At 41.7% G+C, this 21,581-nt stretch overlaps 1 protein-coding gene across 3 annotated transcripts; it reads right to left on the bottom strand.

Annotated features, from left to right (window-relative positions):
- Window positions 1–113: 113 nt before the first annotated feature.
- LOC109643365 (uncharacterized) lies at window positions 114–21,405 on the bottom strand. 3 transcript variants are annotated; one of them, XM_069516145.1, is made up of 11 exons: window positions 20,864–21,400; window positions 20,050–20,117; window positions 17,138–17,199; window positions 16,726–16,746; window positions 16,200–16,472; window positions 15,523–15,610; window positions 14,770–14,996; window positions 13,789–14,076; window positions 12,652–12,830; window positions 7,925–8,017; window positions 114–6,436 (listed from the first exon to the last, which is right to left on the bottom strand). In XM_069516145.1, exons 3-11 carry the CDS (start codon window positions 17,181–17,183, stop codon window positions 5,987–5,989), a joined length of 1,665 nt encoding a protein of 554 aa, XP_069372246.1. In that variant the 5' UTR covers window positions 17,184–17,199; window positions 20,050–20,117; window positions 20,864–21,400; the 3' UTR covers window positions 114–5,986. The 3 variants fall into 3 exon arrangements, 2 of the variants coding, with proteins under 2 accessions (XP_069372246.1, XP_019964023.2); XR_011239549.1 differs by lacking the exon at window positions 20,050–20,117 and adding an exon at window positions 10,781–10,805 and having other exon boundaries at window positions 6,381–6,436; window positions 20,864–21,405; XM_020108464.2 differs by lacking the exon at window positions 20,050–20,117.
- Window positions 21,406–21,581: the final 176 nt, after the last annotated feature.

The raw sequence follows: 21,581 nt of genomic DNA, 5'->3' as shown, positions 1-21,581 counted from the left end.
TCGAGGACTCTAAGATTTTTTTTTTTTTTTATGTTTCCTGGCATGTAACACTTGATTTTCTAAACTTGAAATGGAAACAGCATCACCACAAAAGAACAAACCTTTTCATTCACTCTGTTGAAAATGATTTTAATTGCAACAATTCATTCGATACAGAAAAGAGAGAAGCTTTACAAAAGTCTGTGCAGGATGCCAAAAGGTCTTATTGGTATATAAATCATTATTGTTTCATGTTCATGACAGAGCAGTGAAGTATTGTAAAAGTCAATGATTCACTCAGATTTGGAAAATGATCAAATGGAATCTGATGTGGTAAGTTTGAAGAAGTCTTTTGAAATGAAATCAATCGATACAAATACAAACCTGAATGCAAACAAACCAGTGACCAGAGCAGAATTTCTGACATTTAAAAAAGTTTGGTTAAATCAAAATTATACCTCACTCTCAGCGAGGAATACACACAGGTTTACTGATTGATTCAACTGAATCAAAACTCATGACACAGGAACCACACACAGTATAAAGAAAAATATATAGAGCCTGAATATAAAAAAGCAAATTCTCCTAACACCAGTATATTCATTTAACATTCACTATCCTTATCATCGCAGAAATCAAACAGATACTACTGAATTATAGAAAATACCATAATTTCTATAAAGTACAAAATCGAGTAAAAAGTAAAGGTGATGTTTTTTCTAATGTAAAAATAGTTTAGCTGAATTTTTCTGCAGAAGCTACAGCAGGAATATTGACAATGACAATACTTCACCTGCCTGAGTCATGGGTTAAAACCAACATTCAGCCTCGAGCCACCCTGAAGCTGTGGTTTCCCAAAACCTAACCCAAGTCACAATGAAGAATGTTTATGTTCTTAATGTCGGGATTTCATAGAAACTGTAGATCAACAATAACTTAGAGGAATATATCATGTGCATTAAAACATTTATTTTGAACTGCAGCTCCATGGTTCAGATGTGGAGTTTAGGGAAGAATACTAGCGACGCTCAAAAGTCAAATTGCGTTTTCAAACAGAAATGTTGACAGAACCTAACGGAGGCTCCTTGTTCCATATTTTACATTTAGCATATATTGTTTTGCAACGTCCGACAAGGCCCGACAAGTCCCCTTCATTTCAAATAAACTGCAAAAAAATGCATTTATGAACCAGATTTTTTTCCCTCAAGATCCATTGATTATTCTCTGGGAAATTTGTGAAAACGTTAAAAAATAAATGTTACAGAAAGTTAATTTTAAAAAGTCTATTTGGTCGATTTTGAGCAATCCTGTTCCCAAACAAAAAAACAGACAGGGGTGAACACATAATCAGAGAAATTACAATTTTTAAGCTGAACCACTGATCGGTGTTTTTTAGTGTTGGGACGATCATGGGAAACCAGAGTCAGACACGAGGATGGACTCAGCAGGCCAGCTGTACAGAAAAGTGCAATTCATATTATTACTATAATGTTTAACTATCATCATCACGCCTGCTGTCCTACAAGCAATCTACAGGTCAGCATGCTGCAGTTACAGAAAGTCTTAGGTTTACACTGGGACAGCAGATATATGCTATAATATCAGAGTAAGTATTTTGGTGCTAAATGTGATGCTACAAAAAGTTCTCACCATGAAACGTAATCGAGCATGTTCATTCATTCATTCGAAGGAAGTGTGATTATTTTATTTTCCAGCAAATGCACTTGGGATGTCGTACATCGATGTCCCAGAGCAAACACACTGATTATATGAAAAGTATATAGTGATTATACGGTTTTTCCCTTTTATAAAAACTTTCTTTAGTGCTGGGAGTGTGACGGTGGAGACAGATGCATGATAATAAAACATTGTTCAAGCAGACGGGATGCATTGCATGTCAGTTCACAAAATAGCCCAGAGTAAAAGTGCAGCTGAGCTGGGACCAGTTTGTCCAGAAGAATATGTACATGTTTTAAAAATGCTCTTACTATAAAAGACTGTGCTCGAAGAGACAGAGATAGTTTTCAATGAATCCGTCGTGAATCATAGATAAGACTAAATTCAAATATAACTGAGCACAGGAGAAGCCACAGATTTGCAGAAGAGTGAATAGAAATGAATTGATATGTGTCGGAAACTGCGCTCGACAGTTCTTCTGATATTTTGTGCGAAAGCAAATTTCTATTGTGAGCAAAGGTATTAGAGGCGCAGACATCGTTTCATGGTTTTTCATTCTTTTCTTTTGAATTACGGAGAACAGTAGATTAACAGACGAGCGAATCCACCAGAAGTGAAAGGACATTATATCAAATCTCCTGCTGCCCACACACGGATCAGCACTTCTGTTCTGGGTCTTTGAGAATGAGCAGCTGCGATGTGAAATGAAACAGAAAACATCAGAGCGAAATCTGAATGACAGAAATGAAATCCTTTCACCAAGCTCACATCAGCTGTGATTGCCTGAAGCTACAGTTTTATTATTCCCGCAGACACCAGACAGAAATCTCCTGTCACAATTCAAAGCTAAAAAAAGTGTCTTTCAAACAAGGTTTTATAACATATTTTTAGGATGAAACATCTGATCTTCACTTAAAGAAAGAAAGATATATTCACTGAAGCAAGGCGCGTAACTTTTACATATGGAAGCAGCCTCGCCAGTTTCTATAGTTCTGTTTCACAAAGATCGTAAATCAACTGTTGCCATCTTCACTTCACTCTAACATGAATCTGGCTTCACTTTCGGGGAGCCGTCATGTCGTCCACCTTTATATACAGTCAAGATCATCTTGATTGCCCCCTGGTGGCTGGCTGCAGTATAGGGCATTAACCCCCAACTCCTCCCTTCTAGCAGATGGGACATGGACCACACAAAAAAAAAATCTATGTATATGTGAAATAAATGTTTCTCAAACGTGGTTTCTGTGATTTGAAGTAGTTCTTATGACACTAATGTACTCAAGCGTTCATGTTTCTGATAAGTTTGGTTTTAATGAGATATTTGACGATAAAAAAATGAGGTAAAGTGTTTACAGCTTTTTATGAAATCTGGGTATTGTCATATTTGTGCTGTAATAATTGTGTAAGTGTAGTATTCATATTTACTTCGTGTCAGTTCTTTACTTACTACTGTGGACACGGGGTTAAAGGATCGATGCAGCTCTTTGTATAAAATCTTGCATAAGCCTTGCAGTAAAAACACATTAGTATTTCCACATTATAAACATGCATATAATATATTTAAATATATACAACAGCGGGGAAAGAGGATGATAAAGAGTGATGTGGTTGAAGTGCTATGTCAGATTCCTCTCTCCGCCCTGTGCATGTTAGCGATGTTTCAGTGCCATTGTCATTAATATTGCTTTAGATGTAAATTCAAATCCTTTGACCATAAACTTGGAGCTTATTCAAATCGACCTGATACAAACAGTCAGATGTGGGAGTATGCATATATTTGTGTGTAACATGAAAGCGCTGCCTTATAAAATTGCCATATAAAACCAGTCATTCAGCGACATGTTAGTATGCAAGTCATTTTACACCCTCATAGTAACTCAAACTACAACCCACACTGTGATCGCCTGTGTTGACACTTGTGCTTTTCTTTTCCAGACATCAGACACGTCTCTGTGTGCCGAGCTCAACTCAGAGGTAAAGGTCGTAATTCAATCGCACAGATTGACATCATCTCATGTACAGCGTGAGGTAGCCGCACTGCGAATGCTAAATGCTAATAGTGACATCTAAATTGGACGAGTCCGGCGCCCCGTTGTGATGGAAACCACTGGCGCTTGGTGTGTTTTGGCAGAATGAAGCATGTGATGAATGTCGCCATGGATACCACCCCGCCTCCCCCTAAAGGTGCTGTGCTCTTTAAGTGCGCAGGGGCTCAATGTAAGTACCTCAGATGGTTTGACCCTGTGCAGGAGAGGACGAGCTTGAACGGCGTTTCTTCGCCAGCGTGAGATGTCTCGCTTTTGTTCTGTGAAACGTCTTTGGTGTATATCAGCTTCCTGCGACCTGAATTAGCCTCCATCTACAGCGAGATAAGAGAAATAATTAGTCAAAAGCAGTTGTTAGCACTGTGGGAGCTTACTTTAATTGAGTCAGTCCGCACTTCACTTCAAATATGTTTGAACTTGTGCCACTGTTTGCTCTCTCATCTCATCTGTACTTCTTTGGTCCGTCACTTGTGTCTTTTCTTTCTTTACTTTCCAACAAAATGTTTCTGTTGTCGTCTGCAAAAACAAGTGAAACAAAAAAGGCAGGACTACAGATACAAATATGCAGCATGACCTGATGACTTCTTGCCTTTAATAAATATGGGGGTAGCTGAATATATTTAAAAGAGACACACATGATGCTTTTCACTGTTTCTCTCCTATACAGGTTTTTTTGTAAATGTTAAAGTTAAAGTGTCAGGTCGACACTCGAGGAAATTTAAATCATAAATCTGAAGACGAGCAGAATGTGTCTCCTTTAAATTGAAGTGGTTGTAAACATGTGACCTTTCTATAGTATGCACATGACATACTACTGCTGGTACAGTCAATAGTAATATGTGTTGCTGAACTATATGAGGGTTTTAGATTCATAGAGCACCACGTGTAAAAGTGTGGACTAGCCTTTATGAGTTATTGATATTACTTTAACCATCAGCTCAGGATTTATATGCTCGGGTAATGTCCTCCTCTTTTTCATTTTCTATTTTTCACTGGCTGAATGGACTCATGTCTCCATGCAGTGCACTGAATGTAAAATATTGTCGGTTGGCTTTGTAAGAAACTCCCCCAGCGCACACACTCGCACACCTCTCATAATCACATTTCAGTCTCATTCTGTCAGGGCTGTATAGGCTGCGTCGTTATCACAGATTGATCCGTCCTCCCAGTCTTCTTCATTTTGGAAAACAACCAGGCTACAATAATCAGAGCTCCATGCGATGGATGTGGGCCGAGATGAAAATAGGAGGCTTTAAATCATGCAAGCCATTTATCTGTTCCCCTGAACGGCACCCTGTTCCATCACTGTCGTCTCTTTTATCACCGCTCCTCACTCTAAATATAAAGGTGTCCGTGAATCTGTCCGTCTGCAAAGAGGCCAAGAATCCAATTAAGCTCTCAAGAACTGTTCCAAAAGTCCTGGAAGTGTTCTCCCCCAGTTCTGCTTTGCTCTGAAGGGGGTTGTGACAACTCCACCGGGATGAAGAAACAAAAACAGATGAGGCTCGTTTCCACAGTTTGCTGTCGTTCCTCTGGAAGATTTCTCTGGCGCTTCATCATTAGTGTGAGTGAGATGTGGTGGATGTTTCCACTGGGTTTTTTTATGTCTTAAAAATGCAACCATCACAGCATCAGAAAAAATACTGTCAGAGGCAACACATTCAGATTTGCCTCAAACGGGGGAGATGGATTGTTCCGTTGATGTTGGTCGCCTTGGTCTTCGAAAGTAGCGTCAGATTTCTTCAACCTGTCAAACTGTAACCCATAATTTTTTGGGACAACCTTTTCGACAGGAGTCGAGATCCTTTGCTCCCATTTAAGTGCTGAGTGTTTTAACCTCCTCACATCATCGCAACTTATTTTTAGAGCCTTCAGGCCGTTCATGTTTGCATGCAGTCACTCTAGCATCAGCATTGTCCTGCAGATCTCAACTATGAATCTACTCTAATGTTTAATTTAAATGCATGCATGTTCCATGTGCACAAAATTGCTTTGTTCTTCTTTTGATAGAGCTTGGGTTTACCTTTTGCATCTAATATTTCAGTGCATAGTGCATTTAATTTTGCATTGTGCATTTTGTGCAACTTTCTTTTTATTATTTTTATCCTGGGCTGCACTGACATCCAGGTCCAAGGATGAATATATTTTGTCTGTGATGTTTGCAGTGCAGTGATCGTGGACTCGGTGGTGGTTATATGATAAGGTTCTCTTAAACACAGAGCCAGAAGTGGATGTCATCAGTGTATGAGGAGATATGAGATTAAAAAACATTGTGGTCGATCCTCTCAGGTGCTCGGAGCTGATTCCTCTTTCTGCCCAGCTTCTCCGCTTTCAGCCCCTTCGTCTGTCTTGGCTGAAGATGATCCAGCAGTGCCCCTGGAGGCTGTTCCCGGCGATGCAGCACCACACAGGCTGCCATCAGGGGTCGCAGCTGCAATTGAGCGAGGATTGGAGGCAGGGCTTTTGCTCATGGCAGAGTCAGGGGTCTGGCTGGCACTGAGGTCGCCATCAGGGACGAGAGTGGCCTCTTGGCTCTCTGACTGAACTCCACTGGTCATGGCTGTCGGAGAAACAGCGCTCAGGAGGGGTTTGTGGGAGGCATAGGTCATCGCAGCATCAGTGTCGCTGTCTAGCGGGAGACCGGAGCCGGTGAACTCCACTCCAGAGTCGCTCATCTCCAGAAAGTTGTCTGAGCTGAGAGCATGGTAGCGGCCTGGTTTGGACACCTCAAGGCCCTGTGACAAAAGTGGAAAGAGGAGGAGATAAGACCGGAGAAGAGGTGAAGGTCAAAGAAGATGAAAAGAAAAGGGAATGTGAATTAAGAGGAGGAAGGACACAAAGCAAGATTAAAGAAAAAGAGAAAACAGGACGAAGGTATAGAGGAGAAGGCGATTGTAAAGTCATAGAAGAGGTTAACGGAAATACAGAAACAAAGAGAAGAAAGAAATGGAGTGTGGGGGAAGGTGGAAATTGAGTGGAAGAACAAGAACAGAGAGGAGATGGAGGAGGGAGGTAGGATGGAGAAAGGGAAGGAGAGGAAGTGGTAAAAATTGAGGTCAGTGAAAAAGCAACATGAATAATTCATGCACATGTTTCTAGGATCATATTTTACCTTCCACTAACATACCAACACCACTAATGTTCCTGGTTTCATGGAGACACATTGTAAAGGACACAGGAAGAAAATCTAAACTAATTGTATACATGAGGTTATGGATGAGACCACATTTCATTACGTACAGTGGATAAAGTGTATGCTGTTGGCTGTATGCTTTAATTTTGTATGTGTGTTTATATACTATCAGTACTGCTCCACTGACAGTGTGCTGACTGACTGCGTCTCTGCCGGTGACGCCAAACCCTCAGCACGACTCCTCAGAGGGTCATTAACATCGCCCAGAAGATCATCGGCTGCTCACTGCACTCTGTGGTGAACTTAGTGAGCTCCTGCTGCCTCAGCAGAGCTGCCAACATAATGAAAGACCCGTCCCACCCCGGACATCTTCCGTTTGACCTGCTGCCCTCTGGGAGGCGCTTCGGGGCTGTCATATCTCCGACAGACAGACAAACAGAGAGGAGCTTATAACCCAGAGACACAAGAGCACAGTAAGCTGCCAAACACTGACTCTGACTGTTTGAGATCCATGTTACTATCGGTACGATACCTTCAGGTACATTTACAGAATGATACAGATGTTTACATTCCAGCTGCATCTCATATGAACGTATATATTCTAAACTGCACAACTACTGCACCACTGTTACTCAGCAAACTTGTAATATCTCAACTTCTCTTTTCTATCAGGGTCATGGATTATTTATTTTTGGATCTATGAACTATTTTTGGATCGCTTCTGGATGCTCTGCGTGTGTGTGTGTGTGTGTGTGTGTGTGTGTGTGTGTGTGTGTGTGTGTGTGTGTGTGTGTGTGTGTGTGTGTGTACTCGACCGTCTGCTGCCAACTCATTCAACCACCTGCATTTCATTCATCAGTCAAATGCTGCCGTATAAAAAGAACCGGTGCTTTTAACATAATTTGGAGAATGCGTCTGTGCAGCAGCGATCGAGGTGGCGAGCCGCGGAATCAAGGTTTGGCCAACATACAAGCTTGACCAATCACAACGATGGGACGATGGACGTGACCTGGGTTTTATGATATATACTGCAGCCAGCCACAAGGGGGCAATCAAGATGAGTTGGCTTCACTTTAGTTCCAGCACTGACCTTGATGGTGACCTCTGTGCTCTCCGAGGGCTTATCACACACGGACTGCGTCAGAGATTCCTCTGTGAACCTGGTGTACACCTCATGGACCACCTGCAGATCCACACACACACACACACACTCTTGTTAAAATATGGCCACAGCAGTGTAGCATCCCGGCAGCTGTGGTACTTCATCCAACTATTGATCAAAAACACATGAAAACTTCTTGAGAGGACACACACACACACACACACACACACACACACACACACACACACACACACACTAACAGGGTAAGAAAGCTCTTAATTACATACACACATAAGACATGGAAGAGGACACTTGTATGACATGACTGAAAGACGAGCAATGAGGCTGGAGGTTGAGAGGAGGCAGAGCCGAGCCGGGTCTTACAAAAATGTCGGGGCTTAGGAACTGCAGGAAAGATTTGTGGAGGCTGGAGGTCCAAAGAATAAATGTGGGAGAGGAAAAGATGAAGGGTTGAGGTGGATTCATGAATGAGAGGCAGAGAATGAGTAGAGCATGAAAGGATGTGGGTAGGGATGAGGAAAGAATGATGAATAGAAGTGAGTAGGGAAGAGAAAGGGGGGATGAAGGGATGAGGAGAGGAGGATGAAGGCATGCAGGTAAGAATGAGGGAAGAAGGATGAAAGGACAGGGGGAGAGGATGAAGGGATGCAGGTTTGGGATGATTAAAGTAGTAAATTAAATCATTCTGTGTGCTCGCAGGGAGCACTAATGTGGATTATATTTCGGTGGGTGAGAAATTGTGAGGAGGAGAGAGTGACAACACAGGAGTGAAGGATTGAGAGACAGAAAGAGAAGACGTGAGGCAGCTGATATAGATGCACAGAGAAGAGGCAGGGAGGGAGAGAGATGATAAAGAGACAGAGAGGGAGGATTGATCTGAGTTTCATGTCGGCCTCTCAGGTTAAGTTCCGGCCGCCGACATCGGCTCACATGTGTTGTGTGTGTGTTCTAAGATCTACGAGGAAATCCATAACCTGTCCGATCGACCGACGCCAAGGGAAACTGCCGTCATCTCAACCTTAGTCCACACACACAGAGAGACACACACGATAATTGGAACACCTATGCACATACATCGCAGTATAATCACTTAAAAACACGTGAGGACACACAAACACACATGTCTAATACAGACACATACAATGAGCGAGACATTTATCCCACATTGATCAGTGGTAATGGAAAACTCACACGGTTTTTATTTGAAGTTACGAATCTTCCAGTGTTTTTACCAGAATTAATCACAGACGTCAGTGATCCCCAGGCTTTTCACTTATCCAGTCAAATATTTAAACATCTGTTCCATCTGCTAATGTGGAGGAGGAGGGGTTTATGACCTATACTGCAGCAAGCCACCAGGGGGCGATCCATATACATTGATATATATATATATATATATATATGCAAACAGAATATGTTTTATGTTAGTAAACCCAGAAAATAAAGTTTGCCCGGTGTAATAATTAATAACTGCTAACTGCTTAAGTTAAGAGCTGGAAGAATCATGATTAGTCACTGAAATGTGAGTTATGGTGTATTTTGGTAACTAACAACAATAAATGGGAATAAATGTAAAAATAATGTTATAGTACACAGTGTTTCAGGTCACGTGTTGATTGATTTGTTCGCATTACTAAAAAAACTACAACACAGACACACAACATTAAATCCACAGAAACTAGACACAGACATAAGAAGCACTGACAACACACCCACAGACTTCCTGGGCACGTAGTTGATCACAACTCTCAAGGAAACAGCTGAGAATAAAGACATTTCTCACACCTGACCGAGCTCATCGAAGCAAAATAGTGTTTACAATTCTGCTCTAGCATATAAATGGTCTCATCTGTTTCAACTAAGCTCAAGAAAAGAAGAAGACTGATGCATGTTGACGTTGGTTGACCCTCACTTATACACCAACCAAAGAAGAAGAACTAAACTTACACTGATATCCATCTTCTTTTGTTTACAAATACACAGACTAACAATGATTTTTGAAAACCCTTGGTGTCCATTCATTTGAATATAATGTGGAAACTTAACTCATTACAATTGTTCTCAGTTGTTTTAATGTGGAAAATACCAACATTCTGATTTTAAAAGTCATTGACCTCAAGGCACTTAAAGGAGACATATTCTGCTCACATCCAGGTTGATAATTTGAATTTGTGCTATTATCTGTCCACTGCTGCAGCTCCTTTTGTCATCCTCTGTCAGAAACGCTTTGCTTCAACGGGACGACTGACGTGGTGTTTCAGGAGCTTCAGTGTTTTCTGCGGGGGAGAGGAGCTCCCTTTACCACGGACTTTGCAGAACTTATACATTCACACAATAAACTATATCACACATTAGAGGAATGAAACCTTGAAAAAGCATCATATGTCTCCTTTAAAACAATAAAACACTGTATAAACTTGCATCCTACATTAATTCTCCACCACAGCTCGGCCACGTGATTATTCTAAAGTCTGTCAGGATCACGGACACAGTTTGTCCCAAGTCATGTTGCCAGATTCACTTGAAGTCATCCATTGACTTTGAGTCAAATGAGGTCTCTGATCAACTTCTGCTTGTTCATCACGAGCAGTTTCTCCTCAGTGTCCAGGATTTATCTAATGTGGCGCTGCTCAGTATCCTCGATTCATTTAGATCAACTACAAGCACCGGAGTTCAGAAAATACTGACAACACATTTCTGAAACTGTCACAAGCAGCAAGTTGATCAATGAACTTATTTGTCACAAACGCAGCACGTTTCTCTACACACCAATATAAAGAGGGAGGTTCAGGGGGAAAGGAGGCAGGAACACAATTCTCTCACCAAGAAGAGGCTCCGTTTGAGGCTCCTTAAAGCAAGAGGGAGACACGTAACCACAGGCAACAGCGTTAGCTGGGCCACCAATCATCACTGAGCCGGGAGGCCTCATTTCCAACAGCAGTATTTAGAATTCACTCAACAGTTGTGAAATTGAAAGACGAACGTCACATAAACATCAGAAACAGGACAAACATTTATCATTTCAGACACAAAGTAAAAAAAAAGAGAAACAGGTAACATTAATGTGACTTCACAGACAAATACTAAAGAAAATGTTCAGCATCAGTCTACACTGATAACTCTGAAATTACATTACATCAATTACAGCACATGATTTCTATTTTTCAGCTGCAGACGAGTTTTGGAAGTCGCTGACAAAAGCTCCAGATTGGAGCCAGGTAGCTGTGTGACAACTCCTCAAAGATACGTTTCAAGTGGATCACGACATGTTGCACACTCGGACTCGGTGGCAAACTTAATATCTCGATGAGTCAGTGATAACTGCAGGGTCGGGCTCAGTCAGCTTTTTTCTCTGGCTCAGACGAGTTTGAGTCATTGCTGCCGTCTCATCATCATCGTCCACTTTCAGTCTTTTCGGGCTGTTTCACAGTCATGTGACCGCCGTGGGCGTTTTTAATTGGTTCATAAATTCAATCAGATTAAACGATCTTTCAATGGGACCGCTGCTTCGGTAGGAAGGGGTTCACTGTCAGCTCAGTGATTTAGATTTCTAATGAAACAGTCATCATTTTAGAACAGGAACGCTCTTCAAGATAATTTAGTTTGTTTAAATTAGAAGTCCAATGGCAAATTAGGCCCACTTGCTTTAATGGCATCACTTGATGACAGACGTATTTATTCTTCACTCTGACAGCCAAGGTTTTTTATTTTTATGAAACTCTTACACAATTGATCCAGACATATTTCTTGTGCCACTTGTTGTTGTTGTTGTTGTTGTATTGAACTCCTTTTTCTCGGTAGAGAAATCAATATCGGACCGTGATGTTTGTGTGTCCTCTATAGGTGAGTCATCTATTTCTAATGGGTTTTTAATTGCTCCATAAATTCAGTTGGTTAACAAATCCCCAACTGGGGTTGCTTGATGGATGGTTGCGTTGACAGAGGGGTTAACTGTCAACTCCTCTAAATCATCCAATCAGTCAGTTAATCAGACAGTATTGAGCCGCTGAATGAAGAAAGAGCAGCAGTTTTTAAATGGCCAACTAGAAAGGGATCAATGTTTTTTTATTTATTTTGTTCCTGTGGGCTCAGCACAACCTCAGAGGACCCTGATAATCCATTCATCATTACAGCGATTCATTCACAACTGACTGAGTGAGGATGGAGCCGCAACAGTTTTTGTAAATCAGCCGTCTTAAAACATGCTTTCATTCTATCACCGATTCAAACACACCGGGTGCTTGGTGTTCTAGAAACACCCAGGGGGCTAAAATGAACTCATGATTTCTTTTTACAAAGGCAAATAAAAAAGCATTTTCATGTTGACTAATCATGAGTTCCCTGCAGTTTCCGAAACCTGATGCAAAAATATCTGGTGCCAAAATGCTATAATTATCTGCGATTGCACCCCCTTGCTGCCAGACCTGAGACCGCAACTTTGGCTCGTACGTCATTAAAAATGAAAGAAGTGACATTCTAGATTGTAAAACTCTGCTTCTAATAATGACAAGCTCACATCAAGGACAAGATATGAGCGCCGGCTCTGTGGACGTACGCAGGACACCTGGAAAGCAACACATGACGTTTCCCTGAACCGTCCTCAGCCATGAAAATTTCCACAAAATCAAATATCAGTGAGGATGAGTCAAAATTGTTTTCTCAGAATGATGGTAATTGCACTGGGTGGGTGTTACCTGTCTGAAAGCATCGCCATCGCCCTTGCCAGCCTGCTGCGCAATGAGCATGAGCTTTTTGTTCTTTTTGTTCCTCTTGTGCACTTTGTAGAGGCAGGACAGCAGACACACCAGCAGCATGAAGGCGATCAGACACAGCATGCAGAGAATGGCCACGGTCAGGCGAGGCAGCTTGTAGGCTGAGAGCAAGACGAGGACAGGAAAGAGAAATAATAAATCTTTTCTCTAATAGCCAGGGACGACGTCCATTCTGAATTCACTGACTTTGCTGTGCAGCTACTCATCTTTCATTACAGCCTCTTTTTGAAACGTTTTCATCAGCAGGTGTGTTTGACTGGAGCAGTTACCACATAAAGACTTCCCATACAGCTTTAGATATCGAAACATCACACAATCAGATTTCAATGCACGTTAGTCATTCCTAAATATATATGGACAGCTTGACACTATAGCTGAAACTTTGAAATGAAATATAAATAGTCATTTTGGATATATCTAGAATCGGTTGTTTTTAATTTATTAGTAACATTTTATTTGAATGCATGTATGTATAACTTCCAGAAGTCTCTGTCTGTCTTATTGTGGCTCACATATCTTGACAACTGTTTATCTTCACTGCTGCACACTTGCACCATGTATATTGTTAAGAGCCCAAAGAAGCGCAGTGTGGAACTTGGTGCAGCTTCGGACATGCGATACATTGAATATGAATTAGATTTGAATAAACAGGCAGCGTGACTCCGGTCTTTTTCAGTCTTCAGTCAATTGCTAAACCGGTGATGTAACGTCATCTCATAAAAACATCAATAACTTTATCTCCTCCTGCAGGTGCTCATAAGTGGAGCCTGGTGTATTAACAGATAATAGATGACAAAATAGAGAAGTATAATTGTGATCTAATCAAGAAAGACCATAATATGAAAGACTAAATTTGTTCGCTCATAAGCTTTGTTTGGCACAGTCACAGGGTGTATCAGCCTCTTTGCATAAATACTTAATAACAGTTGTAATATCATCTCACTCACATAAACCCTTTCAAAAACACAATCTACACCTCAGAGGCACTTTGCATAGGAAATGTGTTGGCTCACAACAAAGCAACTACAGAACTAAATCCATTATAGGTATTTTTCTTACCCTCTACTTCTATATCGACCTGAGCCACAGGAAACCCGGCGAGGTCTGTCACTCTGAAGATGCCGCTGTCCGCCATTTGGACCTTCTTCATGATGAGCTCCGACCCCTCCACTGTCAGCCTGCCCTCCAGCAGAGGATCTATCGGCATCACCAGAACCCCCTGGTCCAGGATGACTCTGTCCTTATTGTCTGATTTGGGCTTGTAGACGATGTTAACGTTGGAGTGGTGCAGGTAGAGTTTCATCTTTAGGTTTTCTCCGTAGGAGAGGCGCATGAAGTTCTGGTGCTCTGTGGAGGACAATCGGAGGAAATATAAACACACGTGGGTCATTAAACTTTTTTATATTTTTTATTGGACACATATTCAGCAAAGTGAAACATGTGTTGGTCAATCTCAGCTTTATTTAATCCACCTAATTCCACAAATATCTGTGTATCCTTCTGTCTGTCTGTCTGTCCGTCTGCGGAACACATATCTCGTATATCACGTTCTATCACTCTATATAGAAAAAACGAACAGTAGATACTATTTACGATATATACAAAGTTAACTGTGAGAGTGAAATAAATTCTGAAGCACAAGGAGACACTGTGGAGATCAAGTTGGATGCGAGAGTAACAGTCTGGGGTGGAAGGGAAGTGAACCGATGGGCAGTGTGGAAAGTGGAATTACGTCACACTACATCGTGCGAGTAGAGAATAACTTTTATTAAAGTTAATGTGCTCTTGATGCATTTTGGTGAAAACCATGTCTTTACAGCTGCAGCAGTTTAGTTTCCCTGCCAACTGTCCTAACCCCTAATTTAAATTAAAATAAAATAAAAACTTCAGAGATTAAAGGATTTTTGCAGGTAATTCACTCAAGAATGAAACAATGCCGTCAGTGTCTGTAGACCAACACTCACATTACAGCAGCATGTATACACCAACACACAAGACTGATAGATTAGTCACTTAAATCAGCACTCGATCACTGCTCACCTCTGACATTAAGACAGTTCCTCTTCCTGATTTTGCCCTCGTGGTCCAGTACTGTAAAGCTCCCCTCGTCCGTCATCCGGACCAAGTGCAGAGTCACCAGTTTCTCCGTCACACTCAGGCGTCCCACGTATTCGTCCGCCGACACCGCCGTCTGGTTGTACAGCACCACGGGCAGAGGCTCTGTAGTTTGCTGTATCTCGGTTTGATTGGACTGAATCAGACTGGGCCTTGTCATGGTACAAAATGTATTGAAGATGTTATACAGAGCAACCCATCAACCACCAGTGTGGTTAGCATGTCAGAGCAGGAGTTTCACATCTTAATGCTGAAAATAATAGTGATATTTATGAGTGTGTGCAATTTGGTGCGGATGAAAATCAAAATCCAGCTCTGGCGGATTCCTGGTTTAGTAAGAGAGTGGGATTTGAAGCTGCTGTTAAGAAACAAATGGGGCTAGAAACTTGTCACTTAAACCAATTTGTGGCTGAGATGATGTGGATTCATTAGGCCTTTAACTTAAGCAACAGCTGGGCCTTGACAGAGGTATGCGCTCCACCAAGTGTAATTCCGGTTCAGTCTTTGATTTGTTTGTTCAACAGGAACCATACAGTCGAAACTTGTTCCAAAAGGGGAAGCAATGCAACAGATGTATATATTTCTTCTAACTGAAGCTGATTCGGAGCATCCGTCTCCAGCCCAACAATGTGTAATAAACATGAGTCGCTGTTGAATAGATTCTGAATCTGACTGTACCTGAACTCCAGGGTGATGGGGCCTTCGATGTGGTTAAGGCGGATGTAGAAGGTTTCTCCGTACTTCACCACTTGCTCCAAGGCGCAGTCTGAGGGGTGGTTGTATGAATCATTGTTTTATTCAGAGACTGTATCTATGTACATGTAAAGACGGATGACGTGACAGCAAAAACATGTTGTTGATGGATCTAGTGAGTTTGACTTTGTTTTTGTAAGGGGTCTGTTGTGCCTTGGTGGAGGTATGAACTCCACTGACTGCTGTTCTCGTTTGTTACTGACTCACGATTGGCTGAACACGTGCATCAGCAGGAACTCGATAATTTCTTCCTTTAACAACGTATGGTGGCAGAGACCCGTCGTCCATCTTTATATACACTGTACGGTTTTAACTAATCCTGCTTCTCTGTGATGTTATATAACAAATAGGCCTTCAGTAATACACTCAGACTTACACATGGTTTTTCATGATCTCACAAATAACGTATTATTCACACCATATTTGAGTCTTGAATTTTCACGTTTCCATTGGTTTCCAAAGCAACACTCTTCAGGTAACACCTCAATAAAATACAGCCTGATGAGAAAATGAGCTTCTTATTTGTATACGTTTGATTTCTGCATTTCTCCAGAAGGGTCCATTTCAATTTCACACTTTGTCATGCTCAGCAGACAGCTTACCCCGAATGATAAGGACGAGCTGCTTGACTGTGTTGGGGTTGTTGCTGTTCTTGATGACGTACACGCCCTCGTCCTCCTCCTGTACGTCCTCTAGCACCAGGTGGCCCAGGAAGTTGAGACGGGCCCGTGGGTTCACCACCTGGCCATGTCGCATCAGATCCACATCAGAGGACTGATTGGTCCTGGGCTTGAACACGACGTCTCCAGCGTTTCCAGGCGGGACATCCATGTGAATGTCTTCCCCAAAGAACGCTGTCCTGCGTTCCTCTTTGACTGGTGCAAGCAATCAGGATATGTTCAATCAATCTGACTTTGGTTATAAAGCAATTATCCTACAAACAAAACTGAGGAAACCCAACCCCCCACCTCCCATCGAAGAGGCCTCCCCAGGCCCAACAAACCATCAGGGGTCCCAGGCATTAACGTTTAACGTCCCCATATATGATCACATAGGACAGATAATCTTTGATTTCTGATTTACTTTCTCTTAGTCATGCACTGCAAGCCCAACAGGGAGAGGTTTTACCTGTCACGGACGCTGACACAACTGCGAAAGAAAAGATAAAGAGGAGCGTATTTTAAAATACATCTTTTCTTAGTTGTCTCTTGATTTGAACAAAGACCAGGGTCCCTTTGTTCTGAGTGAAAAACCACACAACTACTCCCAGAAGCACAAAAACCTTTCAAATGTAAATGTATCACGTAACGACAGCTAAATATAGACCGGATGTAAATACAATCTGAAGCCTCATAAGAAAAGGAAACAAAGCAAATAAGAGGAAATTAACAGATAACAAAATAAGTTTGTTTCTTTGAAGCCCTTCTCACTGTGTCTATGTTAATTGTTCAGCTGAAGCACGTTTGGTTTTGCATGAAGTCTGTTTCTGCCGTTCATTTATCTGAACTGCTCCCGGATGACTGATTATGTTTGTGCTTACCCATGCAGAACACAGCGCTCAGCACTGCAGCGCTGATTACTTTCATCCTGAATAGACGTTCTCTGCAAAAGAGAAACACATACACAATACAAAACAATTTAAATGATTGTTTCCTAAGGTACAAATAAATCAGGGTTCAAAAAGACATATTTACTAATTGCGAGAAAATAAATGAAAATGACCAATAGTTCTTTGTTTTTCTTTGAAAGAGTTTAAGTTATAAGTAAGTCAGGTAAATATGTAAAATTAGTGTTCAATTCATGTTTCATTATAATAACTACCTTGTGTTTGTTGATATCTATCGGCAGTCTGTTCACAACTTCGGATCATAATTTACAAAAGCTGCATCTCCAATTTACACCTCTTCTGGGGAAACTGCAAAGGATCTCCAGAGTTCAGTGCATGTGTTAAAGCAGCTGTAGTGTTGTTTTAATGTGTAGACTAACTGAACATAAACACAGAAACAAAAATGAACATTTACCAAAATCCTGCTGATGCATTTGACTCAAAAATCTGTTTGCATCCATGAGCACTGAATCTATAGACTGTGAAAGAGAGAGCAATAAAAAAACATTTTCTGCCAGGATCTTAAGATAAGAGATTAGAGTGTTATTTCTTTTTAAAAGAACAAGAAGAAAGCCCATCTACCTTCTCTCTGACACAAAGCCACTTCAAAAATGACGCCCCAACAATAAAGTGGGCAGAACAATTGCTCAAGAGGCTCTTAGTCCTCAAGCGGAAGACGGTAATCACAGCATATTCTCTAGTTGCTGCACTGTGAACCATTCGCTCCAATTATCTACAGAGCCATTATCTTATTGCATGTGTGAGTGCTCAGGCAGCGCAAACATATGAAGCTCAGGTTTGATTCATGGGAAGAAAGAAACTACATCTGAGGAGAAAATGAGAGGCTGCTGCTGATTATATAAATATTAATCAATAGTCAAGTGTGTGTGATCGAAAGTAGTAAACTCAATGCTACAATCTTAACTCTAACGATGATAAATCAGTGTGACCTTAATACTTCATAATTAGTCCCATTGCGTGTCATTGACAAACGAACACATGAACTGTATTCACTCAGAGTAAACTGCTTTTACTAACAAGGCTACCTAAGGTTATGTAGAGGCCTATGCTAAAATGAAGGAAGGAGCTCCAAGATTCAACAATCTAATATTTTCGGTCAGCTGTCAAATTTTGAAAACATTCTTCCTCCATCTTTTGAGTTTTTATGACATAAAAATGTACTTTGCTCCTGTAGTGGCCACAAATCCGTATATATCATCTTCATGCATTTGAAGAAAAACACGGGTTTATCACAATAACAGGGAAAAGCACGACACTACAAAACTACAAAACTTGAAACAAAACTTTGTGTCAAACAACACAAACGCAGACACCACAGATTTGGATGTGATAAAAACTGAAGCGATGCAGCTGCGTTTGCTGGTGTCACTGATTTTAAAAAGCAGGTGCTGCGATTAAATGTGAGAAATCTAATAGTCGACTGTTGTCCCTGATAAAAGCATCAGCATAAGAAGCTGGATGTCTCTGCTGTCCATTGACTGAGGGCACCATGTCCATCTCAGAAGTTTAATGGGGTCACTGCCCCCCTGTCTCTCGTTATGACCAATTACACCAGTCGAGCTGTACGAGGCGAAACATTAACTGAGGTGAAACATCCAGCAGCTTCATCGTGAGAGGCGAGGAGCTTTTACATGACATCATCCCGACATCCACGGTCAGAAATATCCACCGTGGATCTTTCACTTCGATGACTCCCACCCAATAAAATCCATCTGGTCCTCAGCTCGTCACCCCCCCAATAAACGTTTCTTATCCGTTTGTGCTCACTCTCCCCTAACATAATATTGCTGGGAGATTTTAATGTACATCTGGACAACATTTCTCAAATGTAAAAAAAAAAAAAGAAGCATAGCATGCCTCCATGCTGCTCGTGTGGTGTCATCCAAGAAGCCCCGAAGTTCATATGCGGACACTCTATACCTTACATGGAACTCTCAGGTCTTCTTCTTCCATCTACCTCACTGTACCACTTGCCCGCTTGACCCCCGTGGGATCTAGAACAACACGCCTCCATCCTCCTCCTGTTACAATATCATCTCTCTCATCTTTCTGCTTCTCTCTGGCTTTTTTTTTTTTTACGAGGTTATGTCTTCATCTCTGTTCGTCTTCTAGCAGGATTGTGCAAAAACTGCACAACTGATTTTGTTGAAACTTGATGAAAGGGAAGAACAAGGGTCAAGAAAGAACCCATTGCATTTTGGAGTGGATTCGATTGAGAGGGCAAACCCAGGAATCCAGATTTCTCACTCTGTAACATCCTGAGGGGCGTTGTTTGTTTTTTTATATTTTCAACAATTTCCCCGGAGGCATATACTGGGCTTGTGCTGCCGTTATATAAAATAACTCTTACAGTCACGTGTCGCCCACAGTGGATATGATGGTTTGATTTCACTTTTTATTCCTGCACATCATCTTATTTCGGGGCCTCTCTAACACAGGGTGACTTCAAGATAATCTTTAACTCAACATGACCGGTGATGATATGTGGCCACTGTGACTGCACATCAGCTTCATCCCCGGTGTCAAGAATAAATACTTCTGCTTCAGACGTCATCCGTCTACAGAAAAAGCTTCAATCCTTCACCCTGCGAGATTCCCCTCATTCATCACGTGACTGTTCATTCATTATTTTAACCAGAGGATCGAAAGTAGTAAACTCAATGCTACAATCTTAACTCTAAAGATGATAAAATCAGTGTGACTTTAAAAGTGGGTTTCCCCCCCCACACACACACACACACACACACACACTCTCCTCTTCTGCACCAGTCCCCCTCCTCTAACTCCACCTCATCTCTCTCCCTTTCTTTTCTCCCCCTCCTCACCCGTTACGCAGGCAGCTGCTGGTGCAACCAAGGGTGTGTCACCATGAATGGGGGCTATCCCGTTACAGCTGGGGATGTCCGGATGGAAGATGGAGGAAAACGAGAGGTGGGGGGGGTGGAGGAGGATGAGAGTTGAATGATGACAGAAAGAAAGAGGGTCAGTCAGACATGATGCCACGAGATGAAAAATGTGCAGGAATAAATGTGTGAACGGTTATTAATCCACTTAGTCAGCAGCTCGGATGTGTGCCAGTACATTGCGTAACCATTTCCACGGGGATGGACCAGAAAATACCCCCTTAATAAATGGGTATATCCCAAATGTATGACCTGATCCTGCACCACAGCAACATTCATAGACATTATTATTTTATCATCAACTATATCATTATGATATGGTCATATCTGTGAGCATGGTGTTTACAATAAAGATGAGAGGAAATACATTCAACCTAAAAACTGGCAGAAAAGAGGAGGCTTACAATTGAACGTCTATCCTCTATATGTCTAGTCTATACTCCTGTTTGAGGGGAATTCCTACAGTTGAACCTGTGTTACATAAACTAGGCTTTACATGTGCGGGGGCCGTTCATTGTTCTCCCCGCCGGAGGATGCTGCCCTCCAGCATCCAGCATCCCACTCTCGCCTCGTTGCCGTGGGTAACACGCCCTGAATGTGAGCATCAGAGGAGCTCCATTAAAACACAGAGAGGCAAAACTGCAGGATTTAACCCTGTGTCTCCCTGTGAGCCCAACACTGAGCACAAGAAATCCGCCTTACATGTACAAGTGTTTGATGGTGACGATCATCTTACCTTTCTCACGCCTCTGATCCGGAATGAAAAACCCTGGGAGGACTGGGAGGAGCTGAGGAGCGATGGATGCTGGAAATCACCTTTTTTTTTAAAAAAGAGAAAAAATATAAATGTCATTAATGTCGTCCTCCTTCGTCCCCCTCACCCCGACAACAGCTCACTTCAGCGGGGGGAGCAGCTCGGGAGTTTCGGCTCATGTCGTGTTTCTGGATCCATTGGAGCTCGGCGGTGCTCGGGCCGCTTCGGTAAGACTCGTGGATTCTGGCTCTGAGCCACATGCACGAGCAATTTGCAGTTTCACCTCAGGCCATCGTGATCGTGATCGTTACGCGTGCACGGTGTCCAGTGTGCGCTGATCGATAAACCCGAAGTTCATCGATTATCGGTAATTTGATTGAGTAGATGAGGGAGAGTATCAGTGTCTCTCTGCGTCTTCACACTGTGTTGAACTGGTTTGATAAGATGAGAGAACATCTGCAGCAATTCAAAATATATAAATATTCACCAGATTACTTGGAAAAAATAGATTTTGTCCAATTCACATTATTTTCCCTGATTCGTGTATCAATGAAATAATTTACAAAAAAAATAATAATCAATAGGTTTGATACCAGAAAAAAATGCACGTAATAATTTAATGAATTAAATTTATCATATAAATATTGATAATTAAATAAAAAATCGTCAATCTGCTGTCATCATATCCAGTCTAAGGACT

Source organism: Paralichthys olivaceus, chromosome 20, assembly GCF_024713975.1.
Source record: "Paralichthys olivaceus isolate ysfri-2021 chromosome 20, ASM2471397v2, whole genome shotgun sequence".
Lineage (NCBI taxonomy): Eukaryota > Metazoa > Chordata > Actinopteri > Pleuronectiformes > Paralichthyidae > Paralichthys > Paralichthys olivaceus.
Note: the sequence above shows the minus strand (reverse complement) of the source record. Positions and strands in the feature narration are given on the sequence as shown.